This window comes from Cotesia glomerata, linkage group LG7 (assembly GCF_020080835.1).
Source record: "Cotesia glomerata isolate CgM1 linkage group LG7, MPM_Cglom_v2.3, whole genome shotgun sequence".
NCBI lineage: Eukaryota > Metazoa > Arthropoda > Insecta > Hymenoptera > Braconidae > Cotesia > Cotesia glomerata.
The window spans coordinates 13,429,392-13,449,125 of record NC_058164.1 but is presented as its reverse complement, the minus strand read 5'-3'; the positions used below and the strand labels follow the sequence as shown (position 1 = coordinate 13,449,125).

The window sequence follows — 19,734 nt, the reverse complement described above, 5'->3', positions numbered from 1 at the left end:
CTTGTCACAGGAATTTTTATTCCCTGTGTACGTCCCTCTCTGCGCCTAGAGTTGGCATTAGATCCACACTCGGTGTGTCTCGTAATTTGACTAAATTGTATTAATTTGATAATTTATTTATTGTATATTATTTATTCTATTGAATTTATTGTTACATTTAAGAATTTATATATTATTGCTTTTATTCTTAAGTATTAATTTGACATTTATTTCAGATATTTGTATAGCATTATTTATAATTTTGTTTATTATTATATTGTACTTTGATATCGCCGTAAATCATTGCCATATTGTATTTAATTTACCATAAGCTTGTTTCAGCATTTGAAGCCGAGGTCCAACGATGGGTATCGGGACAGGTAACAGGGAAAATGCTAAAGCCGAATATTGATTATTGGTAAAAATTCATAGCCCTTACTCGCATGGGTGGTGCCCTATGATATCGGTCGCGAGCAAGGGGAGTATTAATTTGGGAAAATGGCTAGAGAGGCGCTCGTTATCGGACACGAGGCCTCGAACGGTTTACGGTGGTAAAATTTGGGAGACACGCGGGAGCCCGCTTAGTGTAAGGAGTGTGGATCTAGCGCCTTGGTTCGAGTCCCTTTATTTGGTGAGTACTCACGAGTTGAGCTAAATTAATTTCCGCACGCCGCGCTGTCTCCTGGTCGGGTAATTTGTTATTAAAGATTATTGTTGATTTATCGAGTCGATCCCGTGGGAAATAAGGGGTATTGTAGAATAATATACCTGTCCCGAAAGCCACGCGTTTGGGTCCTCGAAACGACCAGTATTTATTTATTTTAATTGTATTTTGTCGAGATAACCCGAGAGAGGAATTCGGGTATATCTCAGTTGAATATTATTTAGATATTATTTCTAATTAATTATAAAAGTCGTCGTCAACGATCTAACGGTCTGCTTAGGATTTAGACCGATCGTCATAATTGTACGTGACATTATTATTATCATTATTTGTTACTCAGTCTATCCGACATAGGAATTCGGCTCTGGACTTAGGTTAAGCAATTTCATTTTATAAATAAATAGTCTGTTTGTTTTATAATTAATTCCTACTATTTATTTATTAATAATTGATTTATATGTTTATACCCCTCTTTCTATCCTAACGTTAGTATATTATCTAATTTTCCTGGGAATACCTGCAGACTGGCCCTGGAAGTTATGGGTTTGTTATTTCCCTAATTAAAGAATAACTGGCGTCCAACAGGGTTTCTAACCCAGCCTGTGTGTCAACGGGTATTTTGTTTAATTTTGGGCGACCTGGACAAGGATATTCGAGAGTCGGCTATTCCACAGTTGGCTCATCGAATATTTTTCTTGTTACACCTTCTTCCTTCATCGCCTTCCTCTTGCTCCCGTGGGTGCGGCACGTTGATGCCGGGAGTTACCACGCACGCCGCGCTATAGGGATCATTTCGCACATCTCTTTCGAGCAGCGTCACCGTATCCGCTTGCGTACATGACCCTTGGTCAGATGTTGTGACCAACCCTTCACTTTTAAAGGGGAGTTTATGTTGTTTTGCCGCGGGAGCTATTTTATTTTACCCCTACCCTCTGTTCATAAGAACAGGGAGCTTTCTCCGACCCACAAAGATACGCGATTGGTGGCTGTTTCCTCTTCAGCCCCGTTGGGTGTTGTTCATTTGGCACTATCCGGAGAGCACGTGTAGGGTGTAGAAGCAGAACCTACGGACGCGAACAACTCTACCCTTCGTGCGTGTGTGTGTGTGTGTGTGTGTGTGTGTGTGTGTGTATATGTGTGTGTGTGTGTGTGTGTGTGTGTGTGTGTGTGTGTGTGTGTGTGTTTTGTGGGGAATCCTTTTTACGGATTCTAGGCATAGCTGTTTGGCCTGGATATGTGGCGACTCGGCGCAGCGTCATACTAACTCGACACTAACGCCCCTACCCACTAAACCCTAAACCCCTTTCTCTTCTATCCTCTGATCCCCCATGGTACCGCCGTAAGGCATTTCTTCGCGGGGGGAGGAATTAGCTGCCGCTCTTCCTTCTGGTGGCTAAGATGTTTTTTATTTCTATCTCCCTTCTAGTTTCTGTTTTCTGCTCTTTTTCTCTCGATGGACCGCAACTCTGTAAGCACTTCAGTGGCAAAGGTGCTCGTGGCGTTCCAGACAGCTTCTGATGACAGCATTTCTTCTACTATTGTCTCCGGTTGAATTCTCTTTTTAGAATCTTCTCTAATTCATCGCGCTGTTGGTTAAAACGAGGACATGCAAAGATCACGTGCTCCACGTCTTCAGCGACACCTGGGCAGGATGGGCACTCCGGAGAATCGTCGTGCTTAAAGCGGTGAAGATAGGCTCGGAAGCAGCCGTGTCCTGACAACATCTGCGTAAGGTAGTAGTTAACCTCTCCATGACTCCGGTTCAGCCAGTCGTCGATCCTCGGTATAAGACGATACGTCCATCTTCCTTTTTCTGCAGCGTCCCACTGGAGCTGCCATCGGTCGAAGCTGTTTTGCCGTTCTTCAGTTCTGAGCTCTTCAGCGCTTAGTGTAGTTGACCTTTTACGATGATAAAGGTTCCGTCTTTCCTCAGCGAGGACTCTGAGAGGCAGAGTTCCGGAAATAACGCACACTGCTTCCTCGGATATTGTGCGGAAGGCGCTGGCGACTCTTAAGGCACACCGTCGGTATACTGGTCCAGCCTTCCTCCATGATTCTTGCATCTCGAGAGCGTTGGTCCAAATAGATATACCATATGTAAGCACCGATGTGACTACAGATGATAACAGTACCCTTCTGCTCTGCTTTGGCCCTCCGATGTTCGGCATCAGTCGTTGTAGACTTGTTCCCACTGCTGACGCCTTAGCACTGACGTGTTCTACCTGCTGCTTAAAGTTGAGTCGGGCATCAAGCATCACTCCTAAATATCGAATATAAGGTTGTGATGTGATTTCTTGTTCGGCGACTTTCAGCTTAATTGTCTCTACCACTTTCCTGCTGGTAATAAGCACTGCCTCAGTTTTGTGTTGCGCCAGTTGCAGGTTCACTGCGTCCATCCACCGGTTAACGCGCTCGAAAGTGAGATCGAACACATGGTTTATCTCGTCAAGATGTTTGGCAACGATCACTACGGCTACGTCGTCTGCATATGCTACGAGTTTGACGTTTCTTGGCAGAGTTAGTCTTAATAGGCCGTCATACATAATATTCCACAGGAGCGGGCCTAGAACTGAACCTTGTGGTACACCTCCAGAAATAGCATACTCCCTTGGACCGTTCTTCGTGTCATACTTCAGGACCCTGTTTTCAAAGTAGCTTGCTACGATCTTAAGAAGGTATTCTGGTACATTCTTCTCTTGGAGGGCCTGCATGATGCATTCCCAATTGGCGGAGTTGAAGGCATTTCTGATGTCTAGGGTCGCCACCAGGCAATACTTCTTCGTTCCACCCTTCCATCTGGTTCCTGCGATTGCTTCCTTGGCCGTATCAACAACCAGTTTGATTGCGTCCAGGGTTGATCGTCCTTTCCGGAATCCATACTGATTGTCTGCCAGGAGTGGGTCGACTACTGCTTCAATTATCTGGTGAATTATGCGTTCGAATATCTTACCCGCTGTATCTAGCATGCAAAGTGGGCGGTAAGATGACGGTTCATCCGGTGGCTTTTTCCCTTTAGGAAGCAGCACTAACCGTTGCTGTTTCCACTTTCGAGGAAAAATCCCTTCTTTGAGGCAGGTGTTGTAAACATCCAGGAATAATGCCGGTGCTGCCTTTATAGCTGTTTTTAAGGCAATGTTAGGGATTCCGTCTAATCCCGGTGCTTTATTATTCCCTACGCGGTTGCAAGCCTCCGTCAGTTCTTCCTCCGTGACAGTTGGAATGTCCTCCAGTTCTTCTTGAGCTAGCTGGTAGTGAAGCTCGCGTTGCTGCGGAAACAGCGCGGTAACGATTCTCTGCAGAAGTTGTGGGCATGTGGGTGCCGGCATTTGTTTGACTTTTAGGTGATTCATGACCACCTTGTACGGCCTACCCCACAGGTCTTTGTCCACCTCGTTGATGAGCTCTTTCCAGCATTGCCTCTTACTATCCTTGATGGCTTTGTTCAGTAATCGACGGGCTTTTTTGTACTCTGCGACCAGCTCCGCAGAGTTAGGTCGTCGATAGCCACGCTGGGATATTCTCCTTTTCTTTAGACACTCTTTCCGAAGAACGCTGATGTGGTCGTTCCACCAGTGTACTGCCGGGCGTTGGCTTATGCTGCATTTCCGGACCATACTTGCGTCACAGGCCTGGACAACTCTTTTCATCAGGTCCTTGGTCATTTCTTCTGCGGGTCCAGTAGTAATCGGTTCACTATTCAGGGCTATTATCAATGTGCTTGTGTCAAAAGACTTCACTTTCCATCCAATGGTATTGAGTGACTTGATTGGTCTTCTTGTATTCCGGTCATGTAATATTTCCCAGAGAATTGCCTTGTGGTCGCTGGCTGTGTAGATATCCATCACCTTCCAGTCGTATTTCCCACTGATGAGGCTGCTGCTGACGAAAGTGAGATCTACAATAGAGCTTGCTTCCCCTTTAGTATAGGTTGGCGTATCACCACTGTTGAGCTGGACTACATCTAGTGTAGAGAAAGCTTCGAGGAGTGCTTTTCCTCGCGCATTTGTCTGCTTGCTGCCCCAGTCTACTGCCCAGGAGTTGAAGTCACCGGCAATCGCGACCGGATAATGCTGCTTGGCGTCCTCGGTCAGTTTGTCCAAGAATTCAGTGAATTCAACAATGGATAGGCTAGGTGGTGCATAACAGCTGTAGAAACGGATGCCGTTAACTGTTGCTGCTACAAAGCCGGCATTATCATTGTTAACTACACTCTGGAAGGGATGCTTACCACAAGACCAGATGACAGCCTTGGTGGTGCTGTCAGATTCCCAAGGCTGGGTATTCAGGTATCTATATGGCTCTGCTATTATTACTAAGTCTAACTCTAGTTCTCTTGCTGTTTGCATAAGCAGATCATGTGCAGCTTCGCAATGGTTTAGGTTTAGCTGCAATATCTTCATGTCTGTTTGTTTGTTATCTTCTGGAGTGCCTCTTTAAATACTGGGCACCTGGATGCGCCGGCATGATGAGCCGAGTTCTCCGCACTTTGATCCGCGCATAATACACATTTCGCTGGGTTTTGCATTCAGCAATCTTGTGTCCCTCTTGTCCGCACCTAATACATAGCTTAGACCGATCCACATTGCTCTTGCACTGGGATCCAAGATGTCCAAAGTGCCAGCACTTGAAACATTGGATTGGTCTCCTCGTAGCTCTGATTCGGCAGTTGGTCCAGCCGATCCGGACTTTACCGCTTCCTGCCAATATCTTGCGCGCTGCAGCTGCTGGTAGTGTCACAACAGCTGTCTGAGTACCTCTGTAGGCCTTATGAATCTTAATTGTCCCTAGTGGTATCTCGCAGGTTTCTCCGATTTCCGTTTGCAATGCAGCCTGAATATCCTCCTTGGTTGTGGTACCGTCAAGATCTCGGATTTCGACGTCTTCCTGTGGCCCTTTGCAGATTACCTTCGCGTCTTCTTGGAGGATGTCCGCGATGGTCTTCTGTAAGGCTTGGCCTCGGTCAGCGCTCTTCCTCGAAAGCGTAATCAGCAAGCTCCCGGTCCTAGTTCTTTGGATCTTATCCACTGTAGTACGGACCTGTTCGTCAGGGACGTCCTGCTTTATTCGCTTCAGAATTTCAGCATACTTTGCCGTCTCTGCGGGGCGGATGATCAGTGCGTCCGGCCTAATCCGTTTGCGCGGTTCTTCCCGATTAGGCTCTGGCCTGGACTCTTTCGGCGGTTGCTTCTGGAGCTTTTCTACTGCTTGCTCTCTCTTGGACTTCCTTGACTGGACTTTTTGCCATTCATTCACCTCCTTTTTTCCGCCGTTCTGTCTTACCGCGTTTTTCGGGGGACTTGGTTTAAGGTCCTTCTTCTTCTTAGTACGGCTGGTCATTGAGTCTGGGGAATTTCGTTCTTTCCTTTTCCCAGGCCTGATTTCAGTTCCAGTTTCCTCTCCGTCTCCGACAACTGACTCGACGTCACCCTCGCCACCTGTGTCCATCTCCTCGACAAACGTGTCGGCTTTTGCTGGTGGAACCGCTGTCACACTCGTCTTCATCACGATATTACCGTGTTGTTGTTGGATTTCCTGCCATTCTTGGTCCAGTTTTTTGAACCTTCTCAGGGCACTGCAGGTGTTCGTCGACTTCGACTTGATCTCCTTGTGGACATTTTGCTTGGTTTGGAGAAAGTCCTGCAGTCCACAGACTAGCTTCTCCAGATGTGCCAGCGCATCTGTCCTCTTCATCTTTGCACCAAGTAGCAGTGCGTCTTGCTGGGCATGAGGCCCGTTTTCACTCTTGTTTGTTTCCTGTGCATTACTCATACTTTTTAATTTACCAGCGCATCGTACGGAGTGGAGCGGGTTGCCATAACTAGGAACGGGTGTACCCTCGGAGATAGTACTCCTACCCCAGTTCCCTGAGGCCTAGCCGACACTTAGCCAGTCCCGGAATACACGGACGGACTAGACTCGCTCGGAGCGGTGAAGATTCCGATCTCTAACACTCACTGCGTACTTCCTGATCAGGGCCCGAAGTGGCTGGCTCCTGATCCACTGCTGCAACTTACACCTCGGTAGAGCAAGCTCACATCAGCCGTGGCCTGCATCGTCGGAAACTACGATACAGGTTCCGGTCACTCCCAGTGGGTCACAGCAGAGAACGATCGTCTTGTTAGGTCAGTTAGTGCGACCAACCCATTAAAGGGGAGTTTTGTCCACGGGAGCGTATTTTGTTTGGTTATTTTGCTTGGCTCCTACCCGCTGTACCTCATCAACTAAGAGATTAAGTGTCATCCAAGGACAGCGAGCGTTCTCCCATCCGCTCGGGGAGACGCGCCCGGTAGCAGTATCTCTTCTGCCCCGAGTGTGTGTGTGTGTGTGTGTGTGTGTGTGTGTGTGTGTGTGCGCGCGATTATGTAACTCGTTTATAACTTTCGAACGACTGAACCGATTGGAACCAACTAAACAGCATTCTAAAGTTCCCTCAAACTTAGATATCCTGTAAATTTGAACCAATTCGGACAAATAGATTTTGAGAAATTTTGAAAAATCGATTTTGAGATCTTAAAAAAACTAAGAAAAAAAATTTTTTTTTAAGTGGTTTTTTTGAAATAACTTTTAAACGGCTGTATCGATCAACTCCAAAAACCAATCTGCCTTTGAGTTTGAAAAACCACGTCGATCGCCACTAACCCGGCCAAAATCGGTTGATTCGTTCGAGAGATATCGTAAACGTTTTTGATGAAATAGAATAATTTTTAGAGTTTAAAAAACCGCGTTGATCGCCTAGGTATGAAATTAGCGAGAAGTTGCGCGGATGGCCTTCAGGGTCTACCGTTTTTCTAATTTTTTTTGATATTTTACTAAATGGAACAAACTACTTTAAATGTTATGCCAAGAAATTGGCCTGGGATCAAATTGTCTTGGGATAAAAAAAATGAAAGCACTTACCTTTGAATGACCATTCAAACTGATCTTCGCCAAAATACTCAAAAATTGCATTTTTGAGTTGTCTTTTACATTAGGTACAGCGTCGAATGTCGCATCAATCAATATTACCCCAGTAAAAGGGCATAACAGTTCTACAAACTCTTTATCAAAAAAATATATGTTTGTAGCAGTTACAATTTTTTTTTTGTAATCGCGAATATCAAAGGTGTCAATGCCGGTGCTCAAAAAACAGTCCGTAGTACTACTGGAATACTTCAAGCTCGCTGTAGCTTTTGGTGTTAAAAGAAAATTATTCAAATCTTGCAGCGTGTGAGCTTTAAAACTAACATTCAACCGTTGAGGATTTTTTTTTTGTATAATGCGCCTGATCCGTTTAAGGTTTGTTTCATTAAACGGCACCGATATATCAGGATGGCTATTTTTTAATTACAGTATAATCATTAATATACACTAATGGAAAAAATTAAACAAAAAAAAAAATCGAAATTTTCGGCAATTTTTCAAATGGCTGCATCTTAGATAAAAATTTTTCACGCGATACGTGTTATTTGGAAAAATTTTTTCTTGCAAAATCCAAAAATTAGAAACTCCAACTGCAAATTGCTTTTTTTTTTTTACTCCGATACGACTACTTTTATCAATGGTACAGCCATTTGAAAAATCACCGAAAATTTATATATTTCTTTTAATCCATTCATTTTTTCCACTTGTGTATATTCTAGTTTTTAGTAGATATACATTTAAAAATTTTTAAAATGTTCAGATAATTTCTCTTTGAGGCTATAAAATTTTGTTGTAAGGTTATAAAAATTACGATGAAAAAGTAATGAAATTAGTGTTCGTTACCTTTTTACATTTTTTAGAATATTCTACAACTAAAAAAAGGTAAAGCGTAGTCGCAAAAATTGCATGCAAGAGGATTAGTATACGGAAATTGAAAAATTTTGTTGTTATAATCTATCTCAAAATAATTTCATTTAAAAATGCTGAACATGAATAGATATGTAAAATTTCTATTACATTAACTTGGCAGAACGATGTACGTCTCTAGGTTTAACCCCTGGAATTCGGCTAAGCTGTTTCACTGTTGCAAAAAATTTATCTATTTTTTCCAACTTTGGATCTTTGTCGTGAGTGTGCCTTTTTATTGCTGATTCAAAATTTTTGGATGTACAGTAAAAATATCCATAAGCTGGGCAATTTTTCTTTATGCAATAAAGATGTCTAAAAAATAATGAAAAAAGAATCAAGTAAAATGAAAAATTTTTTACATAAAACAGAAAAGATCAAACTATAATACTCGTGACAACTGATAAAGATTATATTACAATATTAGAAAAAATAACAACCACAAAATTGACGTAATGTCACAAAGTATGAAAAGAGCGTATATCATAAATTATTATACTTACAATTTGCTATTTTTCATAGTTCTTTTAACGACACGATAAGCAAAACCTCCAAAATGTCATTTGACATTTTCATTTCGAGGTTCAGTCGAAGCAACCTTTTTTTTTTGTTTTCATTTTTTTTTAAATTAAAAAATGAACAATAAAGAAAAGCCTGAATATTTATGGGATTAAAACTAAATATACATGCACAATATAAATTTATAGCAATATAAACGGCTACAAGTAACACAGCCAAATGTAATTACAATTAGTAAAAAAAAAAACTGAATGGAGGATCACTGTATCAAGTCGAAATCAGTATATCCGTTTGAGATTAATTATTAGACTTTAAATTAGATTAACAAATTATTTTTTCAAATTAAATATTAATTTAATTGTGTGATTAAGTTATTGTTATAAGGAGACAATTGATTTCAGTTATCGAAGAAAAGCGGAATTTATTTTACCATTGGTGGGTTAAATCATGAAAAACTGTAAGTTGAAATTAATCCTGAAATTTTATACGTTGAAACACAGTTCAATATTTATATATGTGACGGAAAACAATTAATAAAATAAAAAAAATAAAAAATTTTTTCAAGATATTCAATTCATTTATTTACAAATATTATAACACAACAATAACAACATATCTCGATAAGAAAAATTATTAGTAGAAATAGTAATTGTAAATTTTATAAGTTTCCGGTTGCTAATTAGAAATTAAATCAGCGAAAAAAATGAATAGCTGCTGCTCAACATCTCTTATATGTTCAGCCAGGACTAAATTTTTATCCTTTATAAGAGTTTGTGGTCGAAAAATAATATTATGGGTAATAAATTGCAAAATTAAATAAAGAAAATGAAGATTTAATATACATTCATAAATATATAATTATGTTAAATAGCTATTCGTTATTTTTTATATAATTTCAGATTGTTATATATTTAATATTAATACTGATTTTTCATTTAATATTAATTTAACAATAAACACCTTGACAGATTTTAACACTCATTATAACCTAATTCACTTGAGATTTGTTTTAGTTATTGTGTTTATTTTCCTTATTACTATTTCCAACTGACCTAAGAAAAAATTTTTAATTTAATCTAGATTCTGTGTAATATGTCACATTTTACATAGAAAAAAATTTTTTTCAAGTTTACTTAATTGTTTAAATAACTATTTGACATCTAATACATGTAAATTTTCTTAAAAAAGCCACGGTAAGTTGTATCGTTAGGTGGCGGTGGGGTCACGCACCCAGCGAATTGTAATTATTTTAATATTGGCGCTCTCTTTATCGTAGATGTTAAGTTAGGAACCTATTATGCTCTGGTGTCACAAGTGTCACAATCCAAATTCTCTCGTCTTACGCTTGGTCAACCAAGAACCCTGTAGTCTCATTTTCGAAGCCTATTAATAATATTAATTGCAAAAATTCAATTTTTGATAAATATTAACAATAATATCATGGATCCTTATTTGATTAGTATTCCAAAAAAATTTACCTTCTACGCGAGGTTGAATCATTGGTTAAATGAATACCAAGATAAAACTGAAAATAAATTTATTGTTCACTCTAGTGAATCACTATACAAGGTCTATAAAAATAGGTCTAATGTGGATTTTAATCCGCTTTTGATCTATGACCGGATTAAATTTAAATGCTCTACACGCGAACAACATGAGCTTGAATCAGCGTAAGTATATAATAATCATTTATAGGTTATATTATTTGAATTAGTTGTTTGATTGTCAACAAAAAATTTTTAACTTTTTGACGTATTATTATCAAATAACGTAACTTTGATCATTTTTATTATAATCAATCAATCAAGCCGAAAAATGATAAAGTAAATGTTCTAGTTCTTCAAATTTTTGCTTGGAAGATAATTTTTTTCGCTTGAAAAGAAGATCAAAGTTTTTAAACTTAAATAAATTTTTTTTCAAGAAGTGCAAAATATGTAAAAAAAATACTAATGTTTATGATCGTCCTTGCGACCTTGGGCAAACGGTTTTTGTTCAGTTTGGCCACCGTTTATTCGCCGTTTATCACCGGATTGTTAACATTTCATAAACGGTTTATTTGTTCCATTGGTTAACGGTGACTAAACGAAGAACACACGGTTCATAAACGGTGTTAAAGCGGTGGTTTGACGGTTAAAAAACGGTGGTTTAATGGTTTAAAAACGCTTCAAAAACGGTTTATAAACAGTTAAAAAACAGTGTGTAAGCGGTGAAAAAAACAATAAATAAACGGTAATTAATCGATATAAACAGTGGAGATACGGTAAAGCCACGGAACGTACTTCGTTTGTAAGAAATAAAACTACGACGAAAATAACTTGATCAATATTTTTAGATTCAAGTTACATCAAATTTTTTTAACTTTTTTAAATTTACTTACTGCTTTATTTAAGAAAGCGGTAAAACATATATTAAAAAAATTTACTTATATTATTTGTTGTGATATAAGAAAAGAATATTTATAGTAATAATAATCATCAACATTTTTATTATTAAAATTTAAATTATTCAACTACTTTTAAACTTTTAAACCTTTTCTAATTTAAACATTACTTTTATAATACTTTTTAATACTTTTGTCATTGTTTGATATAATTTTAAAATTATTGCAACAAGTTAAACTTGAAATAATCTATTCCTTAATGAAGCTGATCCTTATAGTTGATTTTTTTTTTAAACGACTCCGACACTGCCGGAATAAATCACTCATCCAGCTCTTTAGGTTTATTGTTATATCATCTAGGCCTCCCTCAATGTATTTGATTTCCCTTTTTCGTTGCAGATACAGGCAGACATCTAAATAAACACAATAATAATTTCAAAACTTCTTCGTAGTTAAATTAACCGAAGAAGCTATTCATACGTAAAAAAAGTTCTGTTCATTTTTACCGCGAGACTGTAAGGCCTTCACTTACACATTAGGATTTCAGGTTCTTACGTTCACGTGGCGCGTATAAATCAGGACTTTTTTCGTATGAATAGACATGACAAATTCAATGTCAAGACCTCCTTAGTTTCGATATCAATAAATATTTTTTGTTATCGTTGTAACTTTACGAGTAATATTAGACTAGGGTTGAAGTACCGTGGACAATTTACCCTTGTGAACTCTGTTTGTCCTTTTTGGACATTTTATGTTTAAATAATAATATTTTGGAATTATAGTAAATACAAAAATCATAAATTTATTTTATGCAAATGATAAAATTTGAAACTTCTACGTAAACATTAAATAACATTGACATTTTTAAGACAATTAATGAAATTTTAACTGTCTAAAAAATGGTACTAAGATGTTCAAAACCGGTACTTTAAACCTATACAATAAAAATAACACTAAAGATTGATGCTGGAAATGATCAATAAAAATTCGGTGATTACTAACAACTTTCGAATGCTTCGCAAGTACTCTGAGATTTAAGAGGAGAAACTAATTTTTCAAGACAAGAGAAATTTAATGTTTCTCATATGGTAGTATTTTTTCTGCTCAATACGACGATATAATCAATATAATAATATATGACGATAGAATCAATATGACGATAGAATTACAATAAAGGTCGTCGCCAGATAAGCCGGGGTAAAATGCCCCCAAAGCAATCGGGCTAATTTTTTTCTCTGAAATACCTTATACTGTGGACAACATCTCAGCCCAGTTTTAACTCGGAAATATCACGCGTTTTTGAGTAAAAAAAAAAAGTTTTTTTTTTTTCAAATCCATTTTTCTCCGAATCTACTTGACAATATTAAAAAAAAGTGTTTATGGGTTTTAAGATATTACTAACTAGTATTCCTAGAAAAATTCGCTCGATAATCGGGTAAGTTGGTCATAGGTAAAAATGCGATTATATTTAAAAAAAAATTTTTTTTATGCCAAAAACGTATGGTACACCTTAGTTTTTTTTTCACGTATTACTCTAATAATAATCTACAACATATATTTTTTTAAGATTTTTCAAAATATTAGACAGTTAAAAAAAATTAAATATTAAAAAAAAATTTTTTTTTGCCCTAAATTCCTTAAGTACAGTCATGTAATTTTTTTATACATTATCCCTTCGTCTCAGTTTACAAAATATATTTTTTTCATACTTTAAAAAATATTAGATGATTGCAACGATCATTAAACTTGTTTTTTAATCAATTTTTTCAACTTGTTTGTACTTAATTTTTTTTTCTAGAGTCATTATTTATTGCTCTGCTCTTGAATAATTATTTTATACATATATTTAACAATATTAAATCTTTTAAACAAAAATAATAAATAAACAATCAATTAATTATCATCATCACTATCTTCATGGATTACAGAAGTAATATTTTCTGTGTTGAATAAACGACTCAATTTTTCTGCAGGTCTAGGAATTTTTGAAAGGTATCGGCCATATGATAAATGATAAATAATTGCTGCGATATGAGAGCAGCACCCAACTGTTCTGCGACCATTTGCGCATTCACAAAAATAACGTTTTAGTCCTGAAACTCCTATGCTGTTTGGCACATACTCGATGAAACACCTATATATTTTTCTGTTCATGTGGCGTGATTGTACTTGAATTTTTAAGATATTCGATTTTTCTTTGACGAATTTTAAATTCAAATGTCCATCTTCATCAATTACTTCAGCTAAATAAGATATTGCTTGAGAGAATTGGTAAGTGCCGGAGAATAATATTTTTAATTGGTTTTCTGTCAGTTCTGGAAAATCAAGTATATCAGCCTCTGAAATATCTTCAAACGGAAGTTTTTTTCTAAACCACCCTTTTGTTTCAACTTCTTCAGCCAAAGTATTCTCAGTATTTTTTCGGTCAATCATTCTTTGTAAAATATCATCGGTGATATTGACATCCGAAATCAGTCGCTTACTGAATTGATTATGTAGAAAGGACGCAATGCGATAATATGGTCCGATTTTTGGGATCATTTTATTATCAAAATCATTATCTAAAAGAGCATTTTTTTGTTTCATCATACCATGAACCGATTCAACTGCCCATCTCAACTTTGTCACAAAGCGGGAATCATTAGATTCTTGAGTAGTGAGTTGCTTTCGCTTGCCTTTAAGAGCAGGCATTAATACTGTGAACTGTTTGGATTCTAAGTATTCCTTGACGTCTCGAAATCCGCGATCCAAAATAAAAATGTCCCCGGGCTTCATCAACTGAGACAGTAAACCATTCGGATCATCAATAACATGTCTCAGTATCTGAGCATCATTTTCATTTGCAGGAAAAGGACCTAACATGTCAACTACAAATCCATCAGTCGTACAAATAGTGAACGGCTTACACAAATGGGTAAGTAAAACTGGGCTGAGATGTTGTCCACAGTATAAGGTATTTTAGAAAAAAAAATTAGCCCGATTGCTTTGGGGGCATTTTACCCCGGCTTATCTGGCGACGGCCTTTCTGTACTTCAGTTATATACAGAATTTTATCGCTATTTTATTAAAGCGACATTCTAAAAATACGATTATTATTATTATTAGAAAGTTTATAAATTGATCCAGTGATCATACATACTTTTAACTTTAAGGGTGTCTGCGCTACCGGTTGCCACATGGTTTTCATTTCTGTTTTTTGGCAATTGTATATACATATTCTGCATCACGTTATCTGGCCAAATAGCGTGCATGACCGTATCGGCACGTTTTCTCATAGTTCCTGCTAATAACATCATGGCTACTTTGTCACTTGGCATTTTCACCTCATCGATGATTATGAACTACAAATAAATAATAATCAAATTAGAATAAGTTATTTGTCTGAAAGAAGTATAATTTTTTTGAAAAGTATTAAAATTTTTCTTTTACTAATTTTTAATAGTCATTTATTGCTGAAAAATAAATTCTTTTGGTGATATGAGCTTACCTCCTGGTTATCTTCTACAACTACCGATTCTGTTAGTTTTGGATACACTATATTCTGTTGTCGTTGCTGCTGTTGTTGTTGTTGTTGTTGTTGCTGTTGTTGTCGTACTTTATTTTTTTTTAATAATCTTAACAATTTTGAATTAGCTGCTGCAACAGATGCTTCTAGTGCTGTTAGCCTCGCCATTGGTCCAAGTGCTGTACGCTTTCTCGGGTTTCGCCTTTGTAGAGACTGTGGTCGGGGCGTACTTCCGGATCGAAGAGATTCTATCGATTCTTCCTCTGGCGTTTCATAACTATTCAGCGGTGGCGTTGATAAATTCTGCATACTGGTCTGTTCACGTATTAGATTCGCAGGTCGAACATGCTTGCTTGATTTCGATTGAAAATTATTATCGTAAGTTTGGCTGCCACTCTCGTTCAACTGTCAACAATTTTTTGTATACATATTAAATGTTATTTGATATTATATAATTCGAATAAAAATTTTTCTTTATCAATCAAGGATCGGTATTTTATGTTATTCAAACTTACCTCATCATCATCGGAGGACCTGAGGGGATTTCTTGGTGATGACATGTTAAGATAAAAATCTGCTGTCTTCTTCGTATTGGACATCTGAGTAATCTAAGACAAAAACATCTCAATAATATATGCAACTGAATATTAAATGATTTCGTTAAAAGTTGTGACTTGAATGAACACAGAAAAATTTATTTTTTCCCTGTAGCTCTGCGATGACCAATTTTTCTGCAAGCTTGCAGTTTGACCTAGGTCAAATATTTGCAATTTGTAGGGAATTCTAAGTTTGAAGGAAGTTCGAGCGTAACTAATGAGTCGAAATAATGTTAGAATTTTTGTTAAATTTTAGTCTTTCCGATTTATTTTTTTTAAATTTTGCGATTAGATAAATGACGTATTTATTTATACGTATTCTTAATTTCAAAGCTCAAAGCGGAAAATTATTTTTTACATTGGATTCGTTCGAACCTCCTTAATAAAAACTATTGATATTTATTATTTATTATAAAATAATGCTACATACGTCATCCTTTTTTTTATTTTTTTTCCTAGCTGGGATATTGTGATCACCTGGGCTGTATGAAACCTTAAGAGTCCTGATTCGCATAGACCCATTATAACGACTTTTTAATTCATAGCGGTCATCTAATTTTTTCATGAAAAATCAAAATGTATTTTTTATTAGTTGCGCATAGATATTGCAGAGTAATAATAAATAAATAAATAAATAATAATTTATTACCATCTGAAGCAATGATTTTTACGTCGTCTAAAGGCGTCGCTCCGTCGTATCGTACATAAAAAGCTCATTTTCATCTTCATTCAATGAAATGGGACATAAATTCCCATTGTCTCCTACTTTGAAAACATACCTCGTCTCCACAATCCACCCTCTTTCACCAGAAGCTACTAAGCAATACTTGTCCAAAATTAGACTGTACTATCTAAAAACGTAATGAGAAGAAATCGTAAGTGGACTCAGTTGTACCTATGAACGTGTATTATTTTACTATTCATGATATTGAAGTTAGCAGACGACCAAAAATTTTTAATTTTTTTTTTAATTAAATTACAACTAAAAAGACATTTATAAAAAATTGCACTTATAGTTTTTCAAGTTTTTAACATGTGATATTTTTTTTTTCATTGTTTAATTGAAATTTTTTTGATAAATTTTAATATGTCAGCTAACTTCATTTTCATTACTATTTATGCATTACTAAATTTTTTAATGTATTTTTAATTATTATTAATAATAGTTTATTGTTTTGACGATAATTTGATGATAAATATAATAATTATTTGAAATTTATTGAAAGATTTCTGTGAATTTAACTTTTATAAATAAAGATTAAAATTTATATAATTATAAGATTATAAGAATAAATTTTTATAATTAATGATATGTTTATATAGTTAATGATAGATTAAAATTAATAATTAATGATAGAGAAGTATTTTCATAAATTACATATTAACTTATCGTGAAATTCTTAACATTAATGTTATCAATTTTTTTTTTTATTAAAATTTTTTTAATTAAAAAATTATCAAGTGACTGCTAACTTTGATGATATAAAAATGTACTACATTGTACGTACGGTTTTTACAACTATTACTAATATGTTCATTCATATTATTTTTTTTTTTTAAATAGTTAATACTTTTTTTGCATGCCTGTTTATTGTTCTCATTTTTTTGTGAGTATTTTTATTAACTTTACATAAACAAAAAAAGTAATATAATTTTTTTTTTTGCTTTATACATTCGTATGAGTTAGGTTAAAATAATTTTTAGCCTACATTTTCAATGTTAAAAATTTCAAAATTCAAATTACCATCATTTTTCTTTCATAAAGTTTCATGCTGTTATAATTAACAAAATATTCAGCAGTTACTTACCACTTTCATATAAATGAAAACTGCAAGTTTCGATGATTTAATTATTAATTATAAGCACGTTGATAAATAACAGGTACGCTAGATACGTTGGACGAACACTCAGTACATTCGTAGTGTGATTAGACCTCACCTAACCCGTCTCAGCGTCCAGCGACATCCCGCCATTTTCTTTTACCCGGGAAATTTTTAATTTGAAATTTTTATCGCTCATGTAAGAGAGAATTCTGGTGACGATAATTTAAATAATTGATTCACAATTTTTTTATAGAGAACTGAATTTTCAACTTTACAATAAAAATAGACGTTTCTTATTGCAAATAATAAAAATTTCAAATTTGAATTCTTCCGGTTGAAAAAAATTTAGAGGGGCACAGAGGGGAGGGGAACTGAACCGGAATACATTCATTTCTATGTGACATGTATTATAGATTTGATTGGTAGCTAGGAGAGACTGTACATTTATATGAGTGTAAAGTCGCTACTCCCAAAGATAGACCCATGTGGTTTTGTTTATCTTGTTACTTGTTGAATCAGTATTAAAAAACACTAACTATAATAAACAGTGTACAAATATCATAAACAATTATTAACTTTTGAACAACTCGTTGAAAAACAGCTAATTTTTATAGAAATCAATAAATAGTGCACGACAGCATAAGTGTTTTTTGATACACAGCATTGAAGTGTTGAACATTATTAAATCATTAAAAGTACAGGTTAGTATTTTCAATACTTTAAAAAAAAATTAAAAATACTCTCCTTACTATTTGATAATCATTAATAATTTATTTACAGTAACAGTATATTAATTTACACAGATTTTTTATAATGGAGAGAAAATTGAGTTCTTCACGGACAGCAGTATTTAGACGAAATAAAAGACTAGCTTTAGCTTTCGTTACTGCATTTCCAGGTGCAGAAGGTCCATCTTTACCTGAAAATGTTCTTAACACTGAAGTTATATATTTTTATAAATATTATTATTATTATTATTATTACTATTTTTAATAGTGATAATATTATGAGCGGTCTATAATAATTTAAGCCATATGAGTAACTCGTGATACTAGATGAAAAATGTTTTTCATTATATCTTCGAAAATTTTAACAATATATTAAGGTTCCAATTTCGAAACAATTATTCAGTATTTGTTAATAACAAATTTATTTTCTAAATTTGTCTGGAGATTAAGTTTCTTTTTTCGGTTTGTCCAGTCGTTTAATACCTGCATTGTTAGAATAATTTTTCGAAGCGTTTGAAAGATTTTTATAAATAAAGTAAATAATTCCGTTAAGAAGTTTGAAAGCATAAGGTAAAAGAGCCAGTTATTAATACTGGATTAGTTATTGACACTTGCAATTTTATTTTAATTAAAAAAAAGCAAATCAGCTGTAATAAATTAATAAACATAATTTTTGAATTTTAAATTTTTAGAAAATTGATTTTTTGAAAACATTTAATTTTTACAATTAGAATAAAATTGCAAGTATCAAACTACTAGGCCAGTGTCAATAACAGGGTCTTATGCCTTAAACCAAAAAAATTACTAATCTATAAGAGGATTATCATGAAAATTCGTTAGATTTGGCTATTGCTTAAAAAATTGCAAAATTTTTCTAATCATTTTCCTAATAAAATAAATTTCTTGATATAATACACCGTTATAAATGTACTTCAGTAGATGATTAAAAAAATTTATTTTGTCTAAAAAATATTTTTTGAGTTTACTCCGTTTAAATTTTTCGACTCGGGTATAAAATCGTTTTTTAAAGTAATAATAAATCTCGAACTAATTATATTTTTGTACAAATGGAAGATATTAAATTATCTCGATGTGATTTGTTAATTTTCAAAAATTTACATTTAATGTTTTATTCAAAGTTTAATTTTTGTTAAAAATTTTTGAATAATTTTTATTAATTTAATTGTTAAGATGTTAATTAGTTTTAAATAGATATTAAGTAATAATATAATAAATTTTTTTTGTTGAACTTAGAGGTTTGAAACATTTAAAGCTGCATGCAACTTCAACTCTGTCTTCGTCTAGCGCATGAGATATATGTATCGGACCTCTTTATCGCACGTTCACAGTTGCATTAAAATTTTTTCATTAAACTCATCGGTAGAAGCTAGAAAAAAAGTGATTTTTGAATTTTTAATTAGTTATTGCCTGGCCAGGATTTTTTGAAGTAACCCATTTTTTTATAATTAGATTAATTAACTTAAATAGCAATAAATTCAATAATTATTATATCAACTCAAAATCAACAGGTCGAATGTATGTATTGACAGCACGAAAAATTCAAAGAGCTGATTATTGACATACCATTGACCCTATTATTGACAGGTTCTTTATTACAGTTAAATTAATATTAACCATAATCATTTTTACTAACTTATGCAAAACTATCAATAATTTTTATTATTTGAAAATTTTTTTAACACCTAGCTTTTCTATATTTTTTAACAAATTTTT

At 34.8% G+C, this 19,734-nt stretch overlaps 1 protein-coding gene across 2 annotated transcripts; it reads right to left on the bottom strand.

The window, feature by feature from the left end:
• Positions 1-11,564: 11,564 nt before the first annotated feature.
• On the bottom strand, positions 11,565-17,338 carry LOC123268911 (putative uncharacterized protein DDB_G0291608). Of its 2 annotated transcripts, none has more exons than XM_044734362.1 (7): positions 17,258-17,338; positions 16,099-16,300; positions 15,880-16,001; positions 15,369-15,461; positions 14,836-15,258; positions 14,488-14,689; positions 11,565-11,761 (listed from the first exon to the last, which is right to left on the bottom strand). In XM_044734362.1, exons 3-7 carry the CDS (start codon positions 15,961-15,963, stop codon positions 11,598-11,600), a joined length of 966 nt encoding a protein of 321 aa, XP_044590297.1. In that variant the 5' UTR covers positions 15,964-16,001; positions 16,099-16,300; positions 17,258-17,338; the 3' UTR covers positions 11,565-11,597. The 2 variants fall into 2 exon arrangements, with proteins under 2 accessions (XP_044590297.1, XP_044590298.1); XM_044734363.1 differs by lacking the exon at positions 11,565-11,761 and adding an exon at positions 13,258-14,425.
• Between the last annotated feature and the right edge of the window lie 2,396 nt (positions 17,339-19,734).

What these genes read in the sequence shown, in the direction of transcription:
- LOC123268911 (XM_044734362.1), bottom strand. Translation starts at nt 15,963, where the DNA reads ATGCGAATCAGGACTCTTAAGGTTTCATACAGCCCAGGTGATCACAAT. An exon ending in GGTCCTCCGATGATGATGAG is followed by an intron (nt 15,259 to 15,368) that starts GTAAGTTTGAAT and finishes AATTGTTGACAG; the next exon opens with TTGAACGAGAGTGGCAGCCA. An exon ending in TTGTAGAAGATAACCAGGAG is followed by an intron (nt 14,690 to 14,835) that starts GTAAGCTCATAT and finishes ATTTATTTGTAG; the next exon opens with TTCATAATCATCGATGAGGT.